We start from the raw sequence: 17,878 nt of genomic DNA, 5'->3' as shown, positions 1-17,878 counted from the left end.
CGCTTCGGAGTCTTGTCATCTGTTCATTTTCCTACCTTTCTCCTTCAGAAGAGTCAGACTAGCTTTTTCTCCCCAGGAAGCCATTGCCTTTTGGGGCTTTGCAGGGAATACAAAACTAAATAAGGTTCACATATTATCCATCCACAATACCCAGTAAGGTGCGCTAAGTGCCGAAGGATAGACACAAATAACGTTAGTGAGGGTTTAAAGATCTGACAGATCATGTACCTTTGAAGTGTTCACTCAAAATTATGAGTTGCAGACATCATACCTTCCTTAGTAAATATCCAGCAGCTTGATAGGGTGGTGGTGGTGGTGGCGGCGGTTGGTGATGAGGAATTACTTATTTTTTTAAACTACATTAATCCCATGCCTGCTAGAAATTTAACAACTGTATCCTATTGACTGATTCAAAGTAACACATTAACCTATTTTTTGAGGTGTGGTTTCTGTAAAAGGAGCTGTGTAAAATAAAATAATATGTTTGCTTCTTCTTCTCCAGTTTAATCAAGACGTCAAGCTGAAAAACAAGCTCAAAGTGCAAGCTTTAATTTATCCAGTCCTTCAAGCTTTAGATTTTAACACACCCTCTTATCAACAGAACATGAACACCCCAATCCTGCCCCGTTATGTCATGGTGAAGTACTGGGTGGACTACTTCAAAGGCAACTATGACTTTGTCCAGGCAATGATAGTTAACAATCACACGTCACTGGATGTGGAAGAGGCCGCTGCCCTCAGGGCCCGTCTAAACTGGACATCCCTCCTGCCTGCCTCCATCACAAAGACCTACAAGCCTGTGGTACAGACCACAGGCAATGCCAGGATCGTCCGGGAGATCCCTCAGCTGCTGGATGCCCGTTCTGCCCCACTCCTCGCAGACCAGGAAGTCTTGCAGCACCTCCCGAAGACCTACATCCTGACCTGTGAGCATGACGTCCTAAGAGATGATGGGATCATGTATGCAAAGCGTTTGGAGAGTGCAGGCGTGGAGGTGACCCTGGATCACTTTGAGGATGGCTTCCACGGGTGCATGATTTTCACCAGCTGGCCCACCAACTTCTCAGTGGGAATCCGGACTAGGAATAGTTACATCAAGTGGTTGGATCAAAACCTGTGAAGAAGTAAAATTTGTAGAATGCTTGTGCCCCTCTTGACCTGCGCCTGCTTTGGAAAAACACGCACTTTTTAGTTAATTAATTGCCCTCCTTGTTATTTGTGAGTTATGGAATCTCTGTTCCCTTCTCTATGTTAATTTAATTTTTAAAAATTAGTTTGACTAACATAAGTACAAAAACATCCACATCTGGTTCTCCAAGTGGGGAAATCTCTCTCTTCTTGCTTTAGCCAAACAGCTACAAATAGCCACTGCAGCAGAGAGCAGGACTAGGAGCTGGAAATAGCTGTGGGCCTTGCCTTCCCCAAGTTCTTTTTAGAAGAAATACTTCCAGCTCTTGGTGATACAGTAATCTTTAATGAGTTAAAGGTTACTGGAGCACCCAGAGGGCTCTTTAATAAGTTAAAGGGCCCTTTGGTGGGCTCTTCTTCAACTTGCTAGAGTTTACTTTGAGTTCAGAGCACTGTTAAATGTGTGCACTTTAAGGTCAGTGCTGGGTACCAAGTGGCCCCTGTACTTTGTGGATGGGTGGTGGTGTTTCCTATGGGAATTTTGGCAAAGATGTTCTAGCAAGGACACGTTTCTCAAATGACTTTCTCCCTTCAGAGTGTTGATTTTATGAGATAACTATCTGTAAGTCCAGTTGGATTATGATGATACTTGAAAGTTACCTTCCACCACTGTTACTAGAAAATGCAAGGTTGCATGCACTGGATAGTACATTGTTAGGTTTCTTGGTTATGCTGTCTCCTTGGAGGAAAATTTTTGGGACCAAACTTACTTAAATTTAGAATAAATTTTCCATTAAAGAACAAGTGAAAACAGACAAACCAACCAACCCGTTGTTTTTCTAGTAAATACTTCTGACATAAATTACTAATATATTTGGCATTGTCAGAAAAAAAAGTTTAATATTAGTTTAAAAGTAGAAAAATACTTGTAGAAGGTCTAGTTTCTTCTTGAAAACTCAACTTTTTCACTTATATGGCTTTAAAATGGGGCTATTTTGGTATATATATAGCATTGTTTATTTTTTAAGTTATTTCATGTTAAAATATGTAGCTTGACTCAAGATTTTTTTAGAATAAAGTCTATAATGAATATTAAAAATAATAATATTTTTAAAAACTACCCTAGAATTATATCTACATGTAATTTTATGGAAAAGGTATAATAGCTGTTAACACTACTATACATTAGGCCTAAGTATTGTGATGTTCACATGCATATACAAATTAAGATCATTAGAAACTATGACTTCACTTAGCAAAGTCATCTGAGTTTATAGTTTATAGCTTAGGCAAGACACACACTGCTCACCTCTGCTCTTTATGTTCAGAGGAGCACTAGCTCACAATCTTCTGGGCGGAGGGCATACACTGGCACCTGGTGCCTGCACCCTCATTGTGTCCTTCCATCAAGTCCAGAAGCTCCAATAGCCCAAGTGTAAACTGATGTAAAGCCTTCACTGCCAGTGGGAACATCTGTGGCATAACAAGAAACCAATTCCAACGTGAGCTGAGTACCTCTGCTTTCCTTCCTGCCACTCCTATGTCTCCCTCAATCTGCTTCTTCCAGGGGCTGTAGAAAGCAGCCATCCAGCCATGTCATGACACAATTTAATACATTTATCAGTGGAGAGAAAGTAGAACCTTTTGCTCATCTGAAAGATGGGTATTTCCCACTTCTGGCAATGACATAACAGATGAAAATTCGCAGTTATTTTTTTATTTATTACGTAAGCCAGTTGCATTTATTGTGCAAAACAGAAGTAAATGCAACAGTGTGTGTGTATGGGTGTGCCTATATGTGTCTAAAAATAATTGTACAGGTTAGCGTACTAATATACTCAGGCAAGTCACTCAACCTCTCTGGGTCTCTTTCCCTTTTCTCTAAAATCAGAGAATTGATTACTTGATTTAAGAGGTTTCTTCCAACTATAAGTTCCAACCATTTTTGTCAGACTGACAAGTTATATTGACCTCTTCTGCTACATTGTTTTTTTGTAGGTCGTTTATTTCATGTACACAGATACATGCATCATCAAAGATATTTTTTCTTAAAAATTAGGATTTTAGTTATTACTTTCTTGTAGTTAACCTTCTCGTTTAATATTATCCTTTTTGACACCCTTTGAAGGAACCAATGTTTGCACCTTATTTTGAGGTTATCTACCTCTGATTAAGCAAAGAAAACATAATGCATGCACAGACTTCCTTAAAATGACATCCCTTGCCCCTAGAATTATAAGCCAAATCCTTTAGCAATTATAGACAATTAATGATTCCAGATCTCTGAAGGGATCTCTCAGATGAAAAGGGGAGTGGGTGAAAAAAAGGGGGTCAAGCACTGTTTCTGATGAAGTACTTGAGTTTCATTAAAGCTTTTATACATGTGAATGATTTATTTAATGACTTGCACTGTGTCCCACCTCAGACCTTGAAACTGTCCTTGTAATAATCACAGTTGTGAATCATGATACACAAAACCACTAGATGCAAGACAGGCTCTCTAGCAACCCCAAATGGGAGTGCTAAGAACTCCTTTGGAAAGCCTACAGAGTTTATGTTGAAGATATTTTGAATTGGGGTGAGTTCATTTTCTTTTTGTTTGTCTGTTTTTTAAGTTTATGCTCTGCAGATTGATATGTATATATTTTAGTGTTATGGCTTTGTTTTGTTTTCCTATTTTATGAAAAAGTTGATAGCCTTTTTGTAATATCATTGTTGTTTGTGAAATATGAACATAAATATATGAAGAAAAAATCTTGAAGTGCAGCAAAACATAGCAAAGTGTCAATTAGTCTTAATGTTTTTTTCCATTGATTTGTGAAGAAGTTAAGACTATTATATAATTATCTTGGTGGATAGAATATTTTATGCATGACCTTTTAACCTGTGACTTCTTGCTTATTTCCCACTGCAAAGGGAAAGGCAGATTTTATGAAGGATTTTAGCAGCAGATCTGTTTTATAAGATGAAAATCCAGTATGGAGGTAGGAAAGTATATGTCTGCTTTGACTCATGTTTGGAAATAAAGTGGCTCCATCTGGCACTGTGTTCCTCGTCTGTTTTTCTGGTTTCAATGTCTCTCCTTCTTTCTGTATCTCAGATTCCTAGCCACAATTCTACTCCAGTCTTCTGCCCACTGGTGTCCCCCAGCTGCCTTTCAGGAGAGGTAGCTCAGTGGCCTCCACCGTGACATTCATTTCATGTCTGGATACAGTAATGTGCTGCTTATCTTGGGGAAACCTGTCAAATATATAATCTTTTAAGAAGTTACTTAGAGCCCTGGCTGGTGTGGCTCAGTGGATTGAGCACCAGCCTGTGAGTCCAAAGATCACCGGTTCAATTCCCACTCAGGGCACATGCCTGGGTTGTGGGCTAAGTCCCCATTGGGGGCATGTGAGAGGCAACAGATCATGTGTCTCTCACGTGTTTTCTCTCTCCAAAAATAAATAAGTAAAATCTTTTTTAAAAAAAGAAAAAGTTATTTAGAGACCAGACATTCCCCCAGGCTGAGGCAAGGAGGGGAGTGCTCCACCCAAGAATGGTGGCATCTGCTGTGTGGGAAAGGGACTCTCATGTCCCTTCAGCTCTCTCCCTAGAGCCGCAAACCCCAGTGTCTCTTCACATGAGTCTAGTCTGCTCCACCCTCCCTCTGCCGGAACCAAGGGATGTCCTGGAAATCTGGACAGCAGACACCTAACTCAGGCTGGAGGCATTAGAGCAGGCAACATCTCAACCCAGCACGGGGTAAAGATATTTCCTTCATGGCTTCAGGGCTCATTCAAAGCCCAAGACTTATGATGGAAAAATTGCTTATCCTCCAGGGATCAAGGAAATCTCAGATAAAATATCCAAAGAGAAGATGGTGTGATGGTTAAAGATGGTTGTGAAAACTTTCATGGATATGGACCAGGATTCTGAAGAAAAAAAGGGAGCTTTATTTTATTTAAAGATAGCTTTACATCTTGCTTCAGACTTTTTCCTCAAGCATCCCGATAAAGATGTTTGCCTACTGCCAGCCTGCTGCCTTGCGGATTTTTTTCAGGATTTACGCTCCTGAAGCTCCTTACACATCGCCTGATAAACTGAAGGGTAGATTTATGTTTATAACAAGGCAGTTGAAGGGGTTAGAGGATACAAAGAGCCCACAATTTAATAAATGTTTTTATTTACTTGACAACATTGCCTGGGTTAAGTCATATAATATATGCTTTAACTTGGAAGGTAGCATTGAACTTTTTTATACAATTCTACAGAATGTTATTTTCAGTTATAAACAATAGCCGCAATTGGAACGTTCATATGCACATAGACCTCATGAGTTCTACTATTTGTGAAGGCAATACAGTATCTCAGGAGCTTTTGGATACAGTTTTGGTAAATCTGGAACCTGCCCAGAAGAATTTAAACAAGCAAGCATATGATTTGGCAAAGGTTTTACTCAAAAGGACAGCTCAAGCTATTGAACCATGTACACTATTACCAATTTTAAAAATCAGGTTCTGGAGAGCTAAGTAGGAGAAACAAGATGGCGGAGGAGTAAGTGGAAGCTACACTAACTTCCTCCTAGAACTAGTCTGGATTTACAATGTAATTTTGGAGAAATCATCTGGAATAACCTACCGAACACTAGCTGGAGAGAAGTATTATAACCACGGAGAGACAGAAAAGGCTGCTACATCACAACGTGACCGGTAGGGAGTGCGGAGACGCGGAAGGGCTGGCTGGGCTCACACGGGTGGCTGCTGAAGGGACTGAGAAACAGCTCAACAGCCGGGGATTCCCCCTGAGAAGGGCAGGGTCTAAACCCCCAGCTGGGCTTCCCAGCCTACAGCGACAGAGTGGAAAGTAAAATAGTATCAGCTGTGAAAAGCGAAAAGCCACAGGCTTTCTTGCTAGCCGGAGAGAAACAGCAGGAGAAAAAGAGCTCTTAAGTGGATCACATACGAAAATATTTTGGCCACCACTTACCCTGGGCTCAAGCAGAGGGAAGGCAGAGAGGACTGGAGACACTTGGGGAGAATTTGGCACGGTGGCTTTGAGGGGAGAACTGGAGGAGCAGCTGACTGGGTCCCAGTGCTGACTCATCCCCAGTACTGCGGGTAGACCATTCCCCTCCAAGTGGCGTCAGCCTGAGGGGAAGCAAAAGCCCTGCCTGCAGGAATTAAGCTGCCACACCCACAGTCCTTAAGCCTGACAGCTAATCACAGATTGAATAGATTAACAATCAAAGAAGACAGACAACAGCAGTAGATCCCTGGAAGTCTCCAACAGGCTGCCTAGGCCCAGACTGGTACATGATCTGACGCCACCAGAGGCAGATCCAGGAAGTGCAGATCATTCCAAGAAGCACCAACAAACAATAGGAGTCAAAAAAATGGGGAGACAGAGAAACAACCTCCCATCAAAAGGAAAGGTAGAATCCCCAGAAAGAGTGCTAAATGAAATAGAGGGGAGCGAACTATCAGATATGGAATTCAAAACATGGATTATGGAGAAGCTGAATGAGCTCAGCGGAAACTTCAAAGAACTCCAGAAAAACTACAAGGAACTCACAGAAAATTACGTGAGCATGAAAAAGGACATAGAAGCTATCAATAAGAGCCAGGAGGAAATGAAAAATACGATCTCTGAATTGAAGAACACAGTAGAAGGAATTAAAAGCAGGCTAGAGGAAGCAGAAGATCGGATCAGCGAGCTGGAGGACAACCTACACAAAAACTCCCAGACAATGCAACAAAATGAAAAAAGACTGAACAAGACTGAAGAGGTTCTAAGACAGCTGCAGGACAACATGAAACGTAATAATATCCGTATCATAGGAATTCCAGAAGGAGAAGAAGAAGAGCAAGGGATAGAAAACCTCTTTGAAAAACTAATGACAGAAAACTTTCCTAACATGACGAGAGAAAGAGTCACGCAAGTCCAGGAAGCACAGAGGGTCCCAATGAAGATGAACCCCAACAGGCCCACTTCAAGACACATCATAATTAAAATGCCAACATTCAAAGACAAAGAGAGAATCCTAAAAGCAGCAAGAGAGAAACAACTAATAACATACAAGGGAGCTCCAATAAGGCTATCATCAGATTTCTCAGCAGAAACACTACAAGCCAGAAGGGAATGGCAAAAAATATTCCAAGCAATGAAAAACAAAGGCCTACAACCAAGAATACTCTACCCAGCAAGGCTTTCATTCAAAATGGAAGGTGAAATAAGGAGTTTCCAAGACAAAAGAAGGCTAAAAGAATACATCTCCACCAAACCAGCATTGCAAGAGATGCTAAAGGGTCTGCTTTAAGAAGATGAAGAAACAGAGAGACAGAGAGGAACACGAGTACAAAGGGGGAAAATGACAATGAATAAGTACTGAAAGAAAGAAGGAACTTCTACCATTTGCAACAACATGATTGGAACTAGAGAGAATTATGCTTAGCGAAATAAGCCAGGCAACAAAAGAAAATTACCTTATGCTGTCACCTGTTACAGGAAACTAATGAACAACACAAACAAATGAGCAAAATTGAACCAGAGGTATGTAAACAAGGAATAAACAGTAACAAAGGGGGAGATGGGAGGGAGAGAAGGGGTAAGAAGGGGAAGGGTCTAGTCAAAGAACATGTATGAATGACCCATGGACATGGACAACTGGGTGGGGACTGACTGTGGGGGGGGGGCAGGGTGCAGGGAAGCAAGAGGGGGAAAAAAGTGAGACAACTGTAGTGGAAAAACAAACAAACAGAAAATTTTTTAGTGGGGGGGGAATAAAAATATAAAGAATAGAAATGCAAGTTCAGTGAATATTAGAAGGACAAGGATTTTCCTTCCGATAAGACAGTCCTACAGATTTAGAGACTTGTATGTGGGTTATGTTACATAAATTAACATGTGTTTTCTGTTTTCAAAGGGCATAAGCCTACAATCTCATTACCTGAGTGATTATCTGTATGCATAGGCCTCACTTAATCCTGTCTGCATTGCTGCCTCCTGAGACTCAATGGTTTGGCTGAACTAAGTGGCTGGGTTGGTGAAGAACGGGGTGGTCTGTGGGCTTCACTTTAAAACTGGTTTCTCTTTTCTATCCTAATGGCTTGGACAGAAAAAGCCCAGAGGCCTGAGATGGGGGAAACCTAAAATATTTCCCTCAGTCCAAAATAAGTATAATGGGCAAAAGGGTTTTGGACAGGTGAGATGTACCTGGCACACCTTCCTCCAAAGAAGCCCTTCTTTTCCCTAATGTGGGACATTGAAAAATTAATACCTGTCTTTTGTCATCTAGTGGTTACGGATTAAATGATGTCCTTTAACCCTGTTGCCCCCAGAATACAACAAGGATGCCAGCCTGTCAAACCAAGCATGCCGTTGTCCAGAGACAGCCAACCAACCTGGAGTCTGCACGATCCTTCCCCTTGTGGGAAGGCCACCCTCCCCTCCACATCCCCACTCTTATTAGGGATTTCTTGACCCACGGGTAGGTAGGACGACGACCATGTCCAGCTTGAAGCAGCTAGAGGAGTTCGAGACCTTCATCCATTGTCCTTTATAAGATTGTAAAGGGTCTTAAGTCTGAGAGGGAGGAATTGTTATTTTTTATTGTTAAAATATTTAACTAATTAATTAATTTTAAAAAAGAAGAAGAAGAATATATGAAAGGGTGAGGCGGGAGAGCTTGTATGTACGACCCATGGGCATGGACTTGGAGAGGGGATTGTTGGGGAAGGGGGGTGCTGGGCGGAGGGGAGCAAAGGGGAAAAAAAATTGGAACTATTGTAACAATATAATCAATAAAATATACTTAAAAAAAAAAAAATCAGGTTCTGATGCTTGGGAAAATATCTATCATCAATTTGTCAGTATGTCTTTGACATAATTTGAAGCTCTCTAATACTGATAGTAATTTGCTGATTTCAGTTTTATCCCAGCTTGAGTTTAAACTAAAGAACAATGATAATGAGGAACACCTGCAAATTGTTAAACTACTGACAAAAATGTTTGGGGCAAATAATTCAGAATTGGCTTCTAAAACAAACCACTTTGGCAGTGTTACCTGGGCAGGTTTAATGACATTCATGTACCAATATGCCTGGAATGTGTGAAATTTGCTAGTCACTGTCTTATGAACCATCTTGATTTAGCAAAGGACTTAACATAGTTTCTTAAAATGAGGTCCCATGACCCTAAGGAAGCTATTAGACATGATGTTATTGTGTCTATAATTATAACTGCTATAAAGGATATTCTTCTGGTCAATGATCACTTAATTTTTGTGAATCAGAGAGCTTTAGAGAAATGGTAGAGAGTGCACAGATAAGAAATAGGTTTTACAATCAGCAGCTGGAAAAGATGCTGCAGAACAGATTTCAGGGATCAAAAACAAATCGCTACATATATTATCAAAATAGTGTTGATGGGCAATTGCTTTTTGAACAGATCTTTGCTCAATACATGGTTCCCCATAATTTGGAAACTACAGAATGGATGAAGTACTTACGTTACTTGTATGTCACACTGGATTTAAAAACTGTGAAGTATGTTTCAAATGTCAGCCTGTTCTTTCCATTTTTTGTAGTATACTGGATTTTATGGGGAAAAAATAATAACTGTATTTTTAAATGTTAACAATTTATATAATGTAAACATTGGTTAAATGGTTGCACAATAAAATACATAGCTATTTTTTCAGAAAGTTAAAAAAAGAAGTTAGTTAAGTATTTCCAAGCAAAATTAAATAATTCAAAGAATTTCAGCCAAATTTCAAAGCAAAAAATGTTTTTGAGAAGATGGATAAAGTGAAGATTTTCTTTTCATCCTTCCACAATTCAAGTCCTTTTTTCATTTCTCTTAACAGACAGTGAGGTTTTTGCTTTGCTAAAAGACTGGTCTACGTAACACATTCCACAAATATTCCACAGAAATCAAATCAAGAATCTGAGAAATTTTAACCAGTCAAACAGTTCTACCACTTTTAGGATATTGTCTTTTTCTTCTTTCTGTTTTCATTATTTTTTAGTAAGAAATCAAATTCTATTTCCTTTATGCTGCTTAAATTCCTGAAATAAAGAAATAATACTTATTTGCTTGCCCACGATTAAAGTTATTTTAAGTCTTTAACTTTAAGATGAATGGTTCACTGAGTGGAAGAAATGGTTCATTTCTTCCACTCCCGTAGAATGAAGTTACTGCCTTCTACACAAAGCCAGTACCTCAGTTTGTGTCCTTAATCCAGTTCATTAATGTCTCATTCAAGGACTTGCTGAGGTACCCCCCTCTCTCCAGTATCTTTACCTCTCACCCTACTCATTCTCTTTTAGCTCTATAAATATAGTCAAAGCTGTCCTGTCAAGAAGGAACTTCCTTTTGGCCCTGTTATCTTTATTATATCCTCCTTCTGATCCAAACACAGCAACTGTCTTGGCTATCTATTGCTAAGTAACATATTATTCTGCCACTTGTAAGTTAAAATAATAGCCATTTGTTACTGCCTGGTTCTGGGTTGGTGGATTATTTGCTGAGCTTAGCGTGGTGGATTATTTGCTAAATATACTGTTGACCTGGGGCCCAGCCAAAGAGTGTTCCATGAGGCTGGACCATCCGTGTGACTCACTGTGTGGCTGGCACTTGTGGCTGGCTGTTCGCTAAGTGACTTGGTTCTCTTCCATGTGGCCTTTTCTCCTGAAATGGAATTCTAAAGGCATGGCATCTGAATTCCAAGACAGAACATGCTAAGTATGCAAAAGCAGGAGGCTTTGTATCTTCTAAGATGAAAAGTTTCAAAATTACCCCACATCACTTCACCATATTCTATTGGTCAAAGCAAATCACAGGACCAGCCCAGATTTAAGAAAATTGAAACAGACACCCCAAATTACTGGAAGGAATAACAATTCCTGCCAGAAGAGAACTTCCTCTGCTTACATTTTAAAAATATATCTGATGATTTGGAGAATCTTCCACAGATTACTTCTGGACCCATTTATTTCTAACGTTGCTTTTGTTCCACCTTCCCTCAAACTTCTGGTTCTAGGTACAATATAGTTAACTCATGTTTCAATACATCTGGCCCTGCATTAGCAGACAGAGTGTGGGATAGAAGTTTTCCCGGGTCATTCCTCCGCTGGGTGAATCAACAATAACTGAAGTAGCTGAAAAGTCACATGAATATATTTATTTTACTAAACGCAAGCTAAATGCCCTCTCAGTTTAATTTTCCCCTGACTGAATCCTAAAAATGCCTGTAGCCCCTCCAAGCCATCTAACACTTAGGGAATCATGATGGAAGAGACAGTGGAGTGGAAAGCGTCAGGGACAGTAGCCAACAGCAGTTAAAAGTGTTCACCTATGAATGGGGTCCATGCACAAGATTCAGGTTCACTTACAGACCCTCCTAGGCACCTGTCCTGGGTCCTCCCACAGCCCCAGCAGTGCAGCGAGCCCCAAACTAAATGCATGACCTTCTCCCCCTGCATGTGCATGGGACTCCATAGTCCCTGCTTCACTGACTTGACCACCTCCTCTCCAGCTACCCACGCTAAAACTAGGACCTTTTCTCTAGCTCCTAATCCAGACTTGCAACTCATAATCAATAACCAAGTCTAATCTATTCTACTTCCTAAATATTTCTCAAAATCCATTCCTCACCCCCCCCCCTTTTTTAAAAATATCTTTTCCCTTCTTTCCATCTCTGGATACACTGTTCTGGTTGAGTTTCTCATCACTTCTTGCTTAAACAATTACAATAACTTCCTAACTGTCTGTCTTCTCTCAAGTCTTGTGCCCTCAAATCTATGCACTACACAGCTGCAAAAAGGATGATTAAAGACTCAAACTTGACTATGTATTACCAAGTTCAAAGTCTTTCAGTCTCTTGGTAAGATTCCATGTGTACCTAGTGTTACATGCACAGGTCTCTATCAGGGACTTGCCCGTGTTCTCCACATATGGTTCTCCACATGCAGTCTGGGCACCCCTGGGTCCTACAAAATCAAAACTATTTTTGTAATAATACTACGATGTCTTTTGCCTTTGTTCCTATTTTGTTTAATGAGTGTACAACAGTTTCCCAGCTGCTTCTCCACATGTGGTGTTGCAGCACATGAGATGCAGAGGCAGATCCGAGAACCCAGCTGGCTCCTGTTAAGCCCGACATGAGAAGTTTTGCAAACACATACCACCATTCTTACTCATCTGTGTTTGGAAAATTGAGGATTTAAAAAGAAAAAAAAATATATAGCTCAAGGCAACAAGTCAACATATCAATAATTATGTTCAAAATTTGTTTTAATTTCTAATGTGGTAATCATCAAGAAACAAAGTCTATATGAACTAAAGCTCATTGGGGGTCCTCAATGACTTTTGAGAAGGTGAAGTCCTGAGGCCAAAACACCCGATAACCGCTTTTACAGGGCATTGCCTCTAGGCAAGCCCTGAGTATAGCATGGGGCCAGCCACTGCTGAGCCCGTTACCAGGTTCTGCACCCTTTCTGCATATGCACCGCATTTTCTTTCCGAATGCTCTTCACTCTACTTAGAACGCCTTTCTTTGCCCCGCCTTGTCTTCCTTTGCTAGCCTCCACCAGGAAGCCTTTCCTAACTCCTCCCTGCCCAGGATAACTTAGGAGTCCCTCCAGTCTACCACTGCACGCGACACATGGCAGAGTAACTGTCTGTTAGTGGGTCTCACTCCCCACAAGCCTCTGAGATCCTGATGTGGGGTCATATCAGCATGACCTTTGTGACCCCAATGCCTGACACAGGGCCTCTCACAGAATAAGCGCTCAGTTAATTCTTGCTGAACAACGGTTCTTAAGTTGTCACAATTAACAGTGTTCTGTTCATGATATGTAAAATTGTTCCTGATGCTATTATTTTGTTTGCTTATTTGTATGTTTAAGGTAAAATTTCTGGGGTTTCCCCCTTCATATATATATATACCTTTTTTAATCCTCACACAAGGTTATTTTTTAAATTGATTTTTGAGAGAGAGGGAGATAGAGAGAGAGTGTGTGTGTGTGTGAGTGTGTGTGTATGTGAGAGAGAGAGAGAGAGAGAGAGAGATGTGAAAAACATCAATCGGTTGTTTCCCAAACGTGGCCCAACCAGAGATCGGACCCGCATTCTTTTGGTGCAGGGATGATGATCCAACCAACCGAGCCACCCGGTCAGGAAATATATATGCATTTTTAAACCAATGTATTAAAAACCTCATTTGGTCAACAAATGAAGTCGTGAAGCTTAAAATAGAACATTACTAAAATTCAAGGCAATCACCAGCAGAGGGCACTCTTGAAACTAAATGGCATTAGGCATCCTACACACTTGCTGCATGTGGATAAAAGGATATCCCACTAGTTTCCTGTTATAATGCTTTCTATCAAATGTAAATAAAAAGACTTTTCATCACAGAATAAAATCTGAAATAGTCCTTTTTAAGGCAGGTCTCTCTTCTCTGCCCACCAAAGTGCTTTGGTGTTTTGCTTTGTTTTCTTTCACATGTTTTAATTGATGATAGATACTTTTCAATGCATTTGGGAAAAGGCTGAGAGAGAAAAAAATGATGTTGTGCATTTTTAAAGGACTGTTTAGTGTGCAGCAAGAACTAAAGGACCTTCATCTTTTGTTGTGTTTGCTGGCAAATGCCAAACTCCCCACACTGCGTGGATCCTAAGGCAGAGCTACATGGCCTTCAAAAGCTGAAGCACATTTTCAATTCAAACAACATTCACCAGTGACATTTGCAGGATTGTCATACTTTTAAAAACAAATATAATATGTCCCATGGTTAAGGGGACAAAGCCTGACACTCAGTTTATGTGGAACAGAAGAAACAGCATTAACCAGGATTTAGGAAACCACAATTTCAGTTCTAGTGCTGCCATCAAATATCTCAGTAAATTTATGTAAGTTTTCATTGGTGCCTTGGTTTCCTTGATTTAGAAGTTATATTTTTCTATACTCCATCTTTACTCCACAAAATACTTGAAGCAGTTTTTAATTAGACAGACAAACAAAAATACAGTGAAACATAGAAATAGAAGCTCATAGCCAAGGAAAAGAACCAAACATGCCGACTAGAGAAATCGGTTGTGGCTGACTTCTGGTTTGGCTCTGAGCATTGTCTACAACAGGACGTCCAACCAATAGAAAAGTTTTATAAGAGTTTATTTGAGCAAAAAATTTTAAGACATGCCCAGAACCAAACTTCAATGTACTGAGAAAATGCTCTGAAGTATGGCATTTTTGCAGCGTATCTTATACATTAGAATTAAAGGAGGAAACGTAAGGAGGGCTACATGAAATCCACTGGTAGCAGGTTAAGAGGGTGGGAAAAAGCAAAGCAGGGCCATCTGTGGTATTAGATAAAAAGCAAAATCAAGAAACACATATTTCTTTTACATTGGTAGGCACGGAATAGTTAATAACAGTTACAGTACTTAGAGATGGTATGCGGGGAATAAGATAACAATAAGGAGTTCTGTGATCTCATGGTCCAGTGGTTTTGTGTTCTGGTACCTGTGGTTGTGCTTTTGAGGAGGTCTAGAAAAGAAAATTATTCTGGCATTGCAAAGATATGTTATCCCACACGCAAAAGAATGATGGACAGGGCTCACATTTGGTAAACAATGACCTTTACTAAGGAAACTAGCCTGGGGTCTAACTACCCGCAGCAACCTGCTCAAGTTAGGAATTTGTGACCAGACCATCCTGTGTGGTTACTTGAAGTCACCATGTGACACTCTGATAGCTTGTCTGGTTTATTACAAAACCTCTTTCTCATTTATAGCACCCTGGCTGTTAAGGAAAAAGTTAAAAATGTGAACAGTGATTCCACCTTGATGAAGTATTTGAGTTTCTCAGGGGCAATGGTTTATCTCTAGCACTGAATTCTAAAAGAATATCCCTACATGAGACTTAAAGGATAATGTTCTCAATTATTTTGAAGCAAATACTGTACAGCAGGAACTCTCACCTAACTACTTATTTAGGGAACCTCAATGAAAACTGAGGACATGATTTTAAACCTCAGTGCATCCATATGTCAAATCAATGGAAGTGGTTATGCTTGCCCTACTGTCTGTCTCCAATGACTATTTTAGAAATACAGCCACAGAAGGACATTTTTAAAAGTTATGAGTTAAACAAATGTTAGATATTACATGTATCCCTCTAGATATATTGATAATTTTAATAATATGATCAACTTTCTCTTCTTTTGTTGCTGCCAAAGGATGGGGAGGAAGCAGGGCATTGCAGGTGCACAGAAAAGCTATAAATTATTTATACAAGACACTGTTAACTGGTCACCACTGGGAAATGGGAATAAGGCCCTAGGGAAAGAAAGTTGTTTCTACTTTGGTTCCCTCTGAAAAATTAATTTTTTAAATAATGACTATGTATCATTTAATATATATTAAAAAAAGAAAAGGCAATTTGCTTGTAAATAATACGAATACAGGGTCTGCAAAATCACACCAAATATCCATTTCAATTTTTTTTTAGTCATAATTTAGTTCGCTCACTCAAACTAGCTAATATAAAGAGGGAGGCTTGTCGTATGATACAACCAGAAATCTGGACATCCAAGATCAAAACATGAAGGAGAGCCTCTGCTTTTAGGGAGCTTGGCACAGAAAATTCAAGAACCCAGACTACTATCTCTGTCTCTGTGTATCTGATTTCTGCTTCTTTCTTCTTATCTTCCAAATACACAACTTTCTCAGCAGATAGGCTTCCTTAGCTTGCTTTCATTACCAAAACGAACACCAAGTCTGGGTAGAGTTAAAGCCCCCAGTTGTGACTTTCTATGATGTCACTTGTCTCTTAAGCCAGTGTTTCTTAAATGTTAAATGCATGTGAATCATCTGGGGACTTTGTTAGGACACAGATTCTAATTCAGTAGGTTTCAGTGGGTGACGAGAACTCTAGGTGCTGTTGGTTGGGAAACACACTTGGAGTAGGAAAGCCTTAGAGCATTTTTTTTTTTTTTTTTTTTTTTGCTACTGCATTTCCAATTTACTTGGCCTTACCACTAAGAGTTTTTTTTTAATATACTTCTTTTTTTGGGGGGCGGTGGTGGTGATGGTGGTGGTAGTGGTGGTGGCAGTTTTTCTTTTTTTAATTCAAGTGTGGTTGATATAAAATTATCTATTTCAGGTATACAACATAATGATTCTACATTTATATATTTTACAACATGGTGATTTTACATTTATATAGTGCTTTTGTAGGTTGGGGTTTAATAACATAGTTAATAAGGGGAAGGATATGTGTTTCATGTCCACACAAGAAAATGGTAGCTCTTTATGCTCTCTGAAGTAATTAAACTCAAAAAAAATAATACAAGTAACGTTTAATTTAGGATGGCACTTAGCAGTAATAATGGGTGTGGCTCTATTACAACAACTACTCCTAGTGGTTATCCTGACTCAAAACTTATAAGCACAATAATTAACTAAAAACACACTACTAGCCTTTATTTTTGAGTATGAATTTTAGGATCAAATTATTTTTTTTCCTGCCTACTTTGGAGCACTAACTTTGGCTTGTGGTTGGCAATAAATAAATAAATAAATAAATAAATAAATAAATAAATAAAAATTAAATTACAAATAAAAAATCTTACAAACTATTATGCTAACGTTATAGGGATGAAGACCTCAGATAAACTGTCAGTTTATTGGCCAATTATAAAAGAGAATTGTGCTTTTCTTCTATGGCCAATGAGGACTGTCCAGGCAGAGACGGGGCACAAGAATGATACAAGAATTTAGCAAATTATTGGATCTCAAAATATCCACTTCTCCACTTACCCCATGGTCTGTCATCCATCCATCCATCCACCCACCTGCCATCTATTTAATACATGTTGTTGCATTCCTCTTAAATGCTTGGCACAGTGCCAGTTCCTGGGGCTCAGTCATAAACAAGGCACCTCCAGGCCCTTGAGGCTTACAGTCCTATAAGGGAAATAGAAAAGTTAATGGTATTGCTCTAACTATGAAACAACTAGAAGTATTTATAATAATCCATGGTTCACCATCGATGTTACCTTATCGAATCCTTACGCAACTTGGGAAGCAATTTTTATTTTCCTGATTTTACAGAGAGAACACAGAAAAGGAAGAAAGTGCATAATGGAAGTTGGTCTGACAAAGAGGAAGACAGTATAAAAGGTGAAGATGAAGGTCACAAACAGGCCACATGCACTGTTTCATAACTTCACTTAGGCCTGGCTCTGCTGCGGACACAGGCTCCGTGACTACTACCCCCAAGATGCTTTTCTGGGGTTGAGTTTGTAGCCATGTCCATTATAATTAAGCCTGGATCGTTTGTTCCAGTGGGATGCTATGATAATGTGATAAACAACGTTCAATCAGCCCTCCGGTCAGCATTTGTTCTTGTCACTGGGGCCTTAATGAATCTGTGCCCCCAACAAGCACATGGAGTTCTGTGTAGCCAAATTAAAATGCCCTGGAGGTAGTCCCAACTCCATGTTTTTTTCAGTCTCTAAATTGGCATGACCTGATAGGGAACACTTTGTAAACAAGAAGGAACACTTTGTTGTCCATCAGTGACGATGAGCCCTGTTTCCTTCTTGTCTTGCCTTACCCTGTTTGCTACTCCAGACACCCAGTGCAGACTCAGGATGTCTCAAAATTAAAGCACATAACAGAGGAAAATGGAGCATATAAAGTATTAGTATCACGGTCTGGTTTGATTTTCAAGACTTAATTTAAAACTGTGGATACACTTTTGT

The 17,878-nt window shown here is 39.7% G+C and overlaps 1 protein-coding gene and 1 pseudogene across 2 annotated transcripts in view; both read left to right on the top strand.

Annotated features, from left to right (window-relative positions):
* Nucleotides 1-4,171, top strand: part of NCEH1 (neutral cholesterol ester hydrolase 1) — a 64,304-nt gene extending 60,133 nt beyond the window's left edge. Inside the window, exon 5 of the mRNA XM_090273997.1 lies at nucleotides 503-4,171. Within this exon, the coding sequence (XP_090130123.1) occupies nucleotides 503-1,120 (618 nt within the window). The 3' untranslated portion in view covers nucleotides 1,121-4,171. The remainder of the gene's footprint in view (nucleotides 1-502) is intronic.
* LOC150020882 (sister chromatid cohesion protein PDS5 homolog B-like) lies at nucleotides 4,107-9,744 on the top strand (annotated as a pseudogene). The gene is made up of 4 exons (XR_016512741.1): nucleotides 4,107-4,112; nucleotides 4,229-4,314; nucleotides 4,879-5,624; nucleotides 8,940-9,744. The product of XR_016512741.1 is annotated as a sister chromatid cohesion protein PDS5 homolog B-like (transcript).
* The last annotated feature ends 8,134 nt before the right edge of the window (nucleotides 9,745-17,878 follow it).

The sequence above is a fragment of the Furipterus horrens genome, unplaced genomic scaffold (genome assembly GCF_987537825.1).
Source record: "Furipterus horrens unplaced genomic scaffold, mFurHor1.1.pri manual_scaffold_1, whole genome shotgun sequence".
Lineage (NCBI taxonomy): Eukaryota > Metazoa > Chordata > Mammalia > Chiroptera > Furipteridae > Furipterus > Furipterus horrens.
This window is presented reverse-complemented; position numbering and strand designations above follow the sequence as displayed.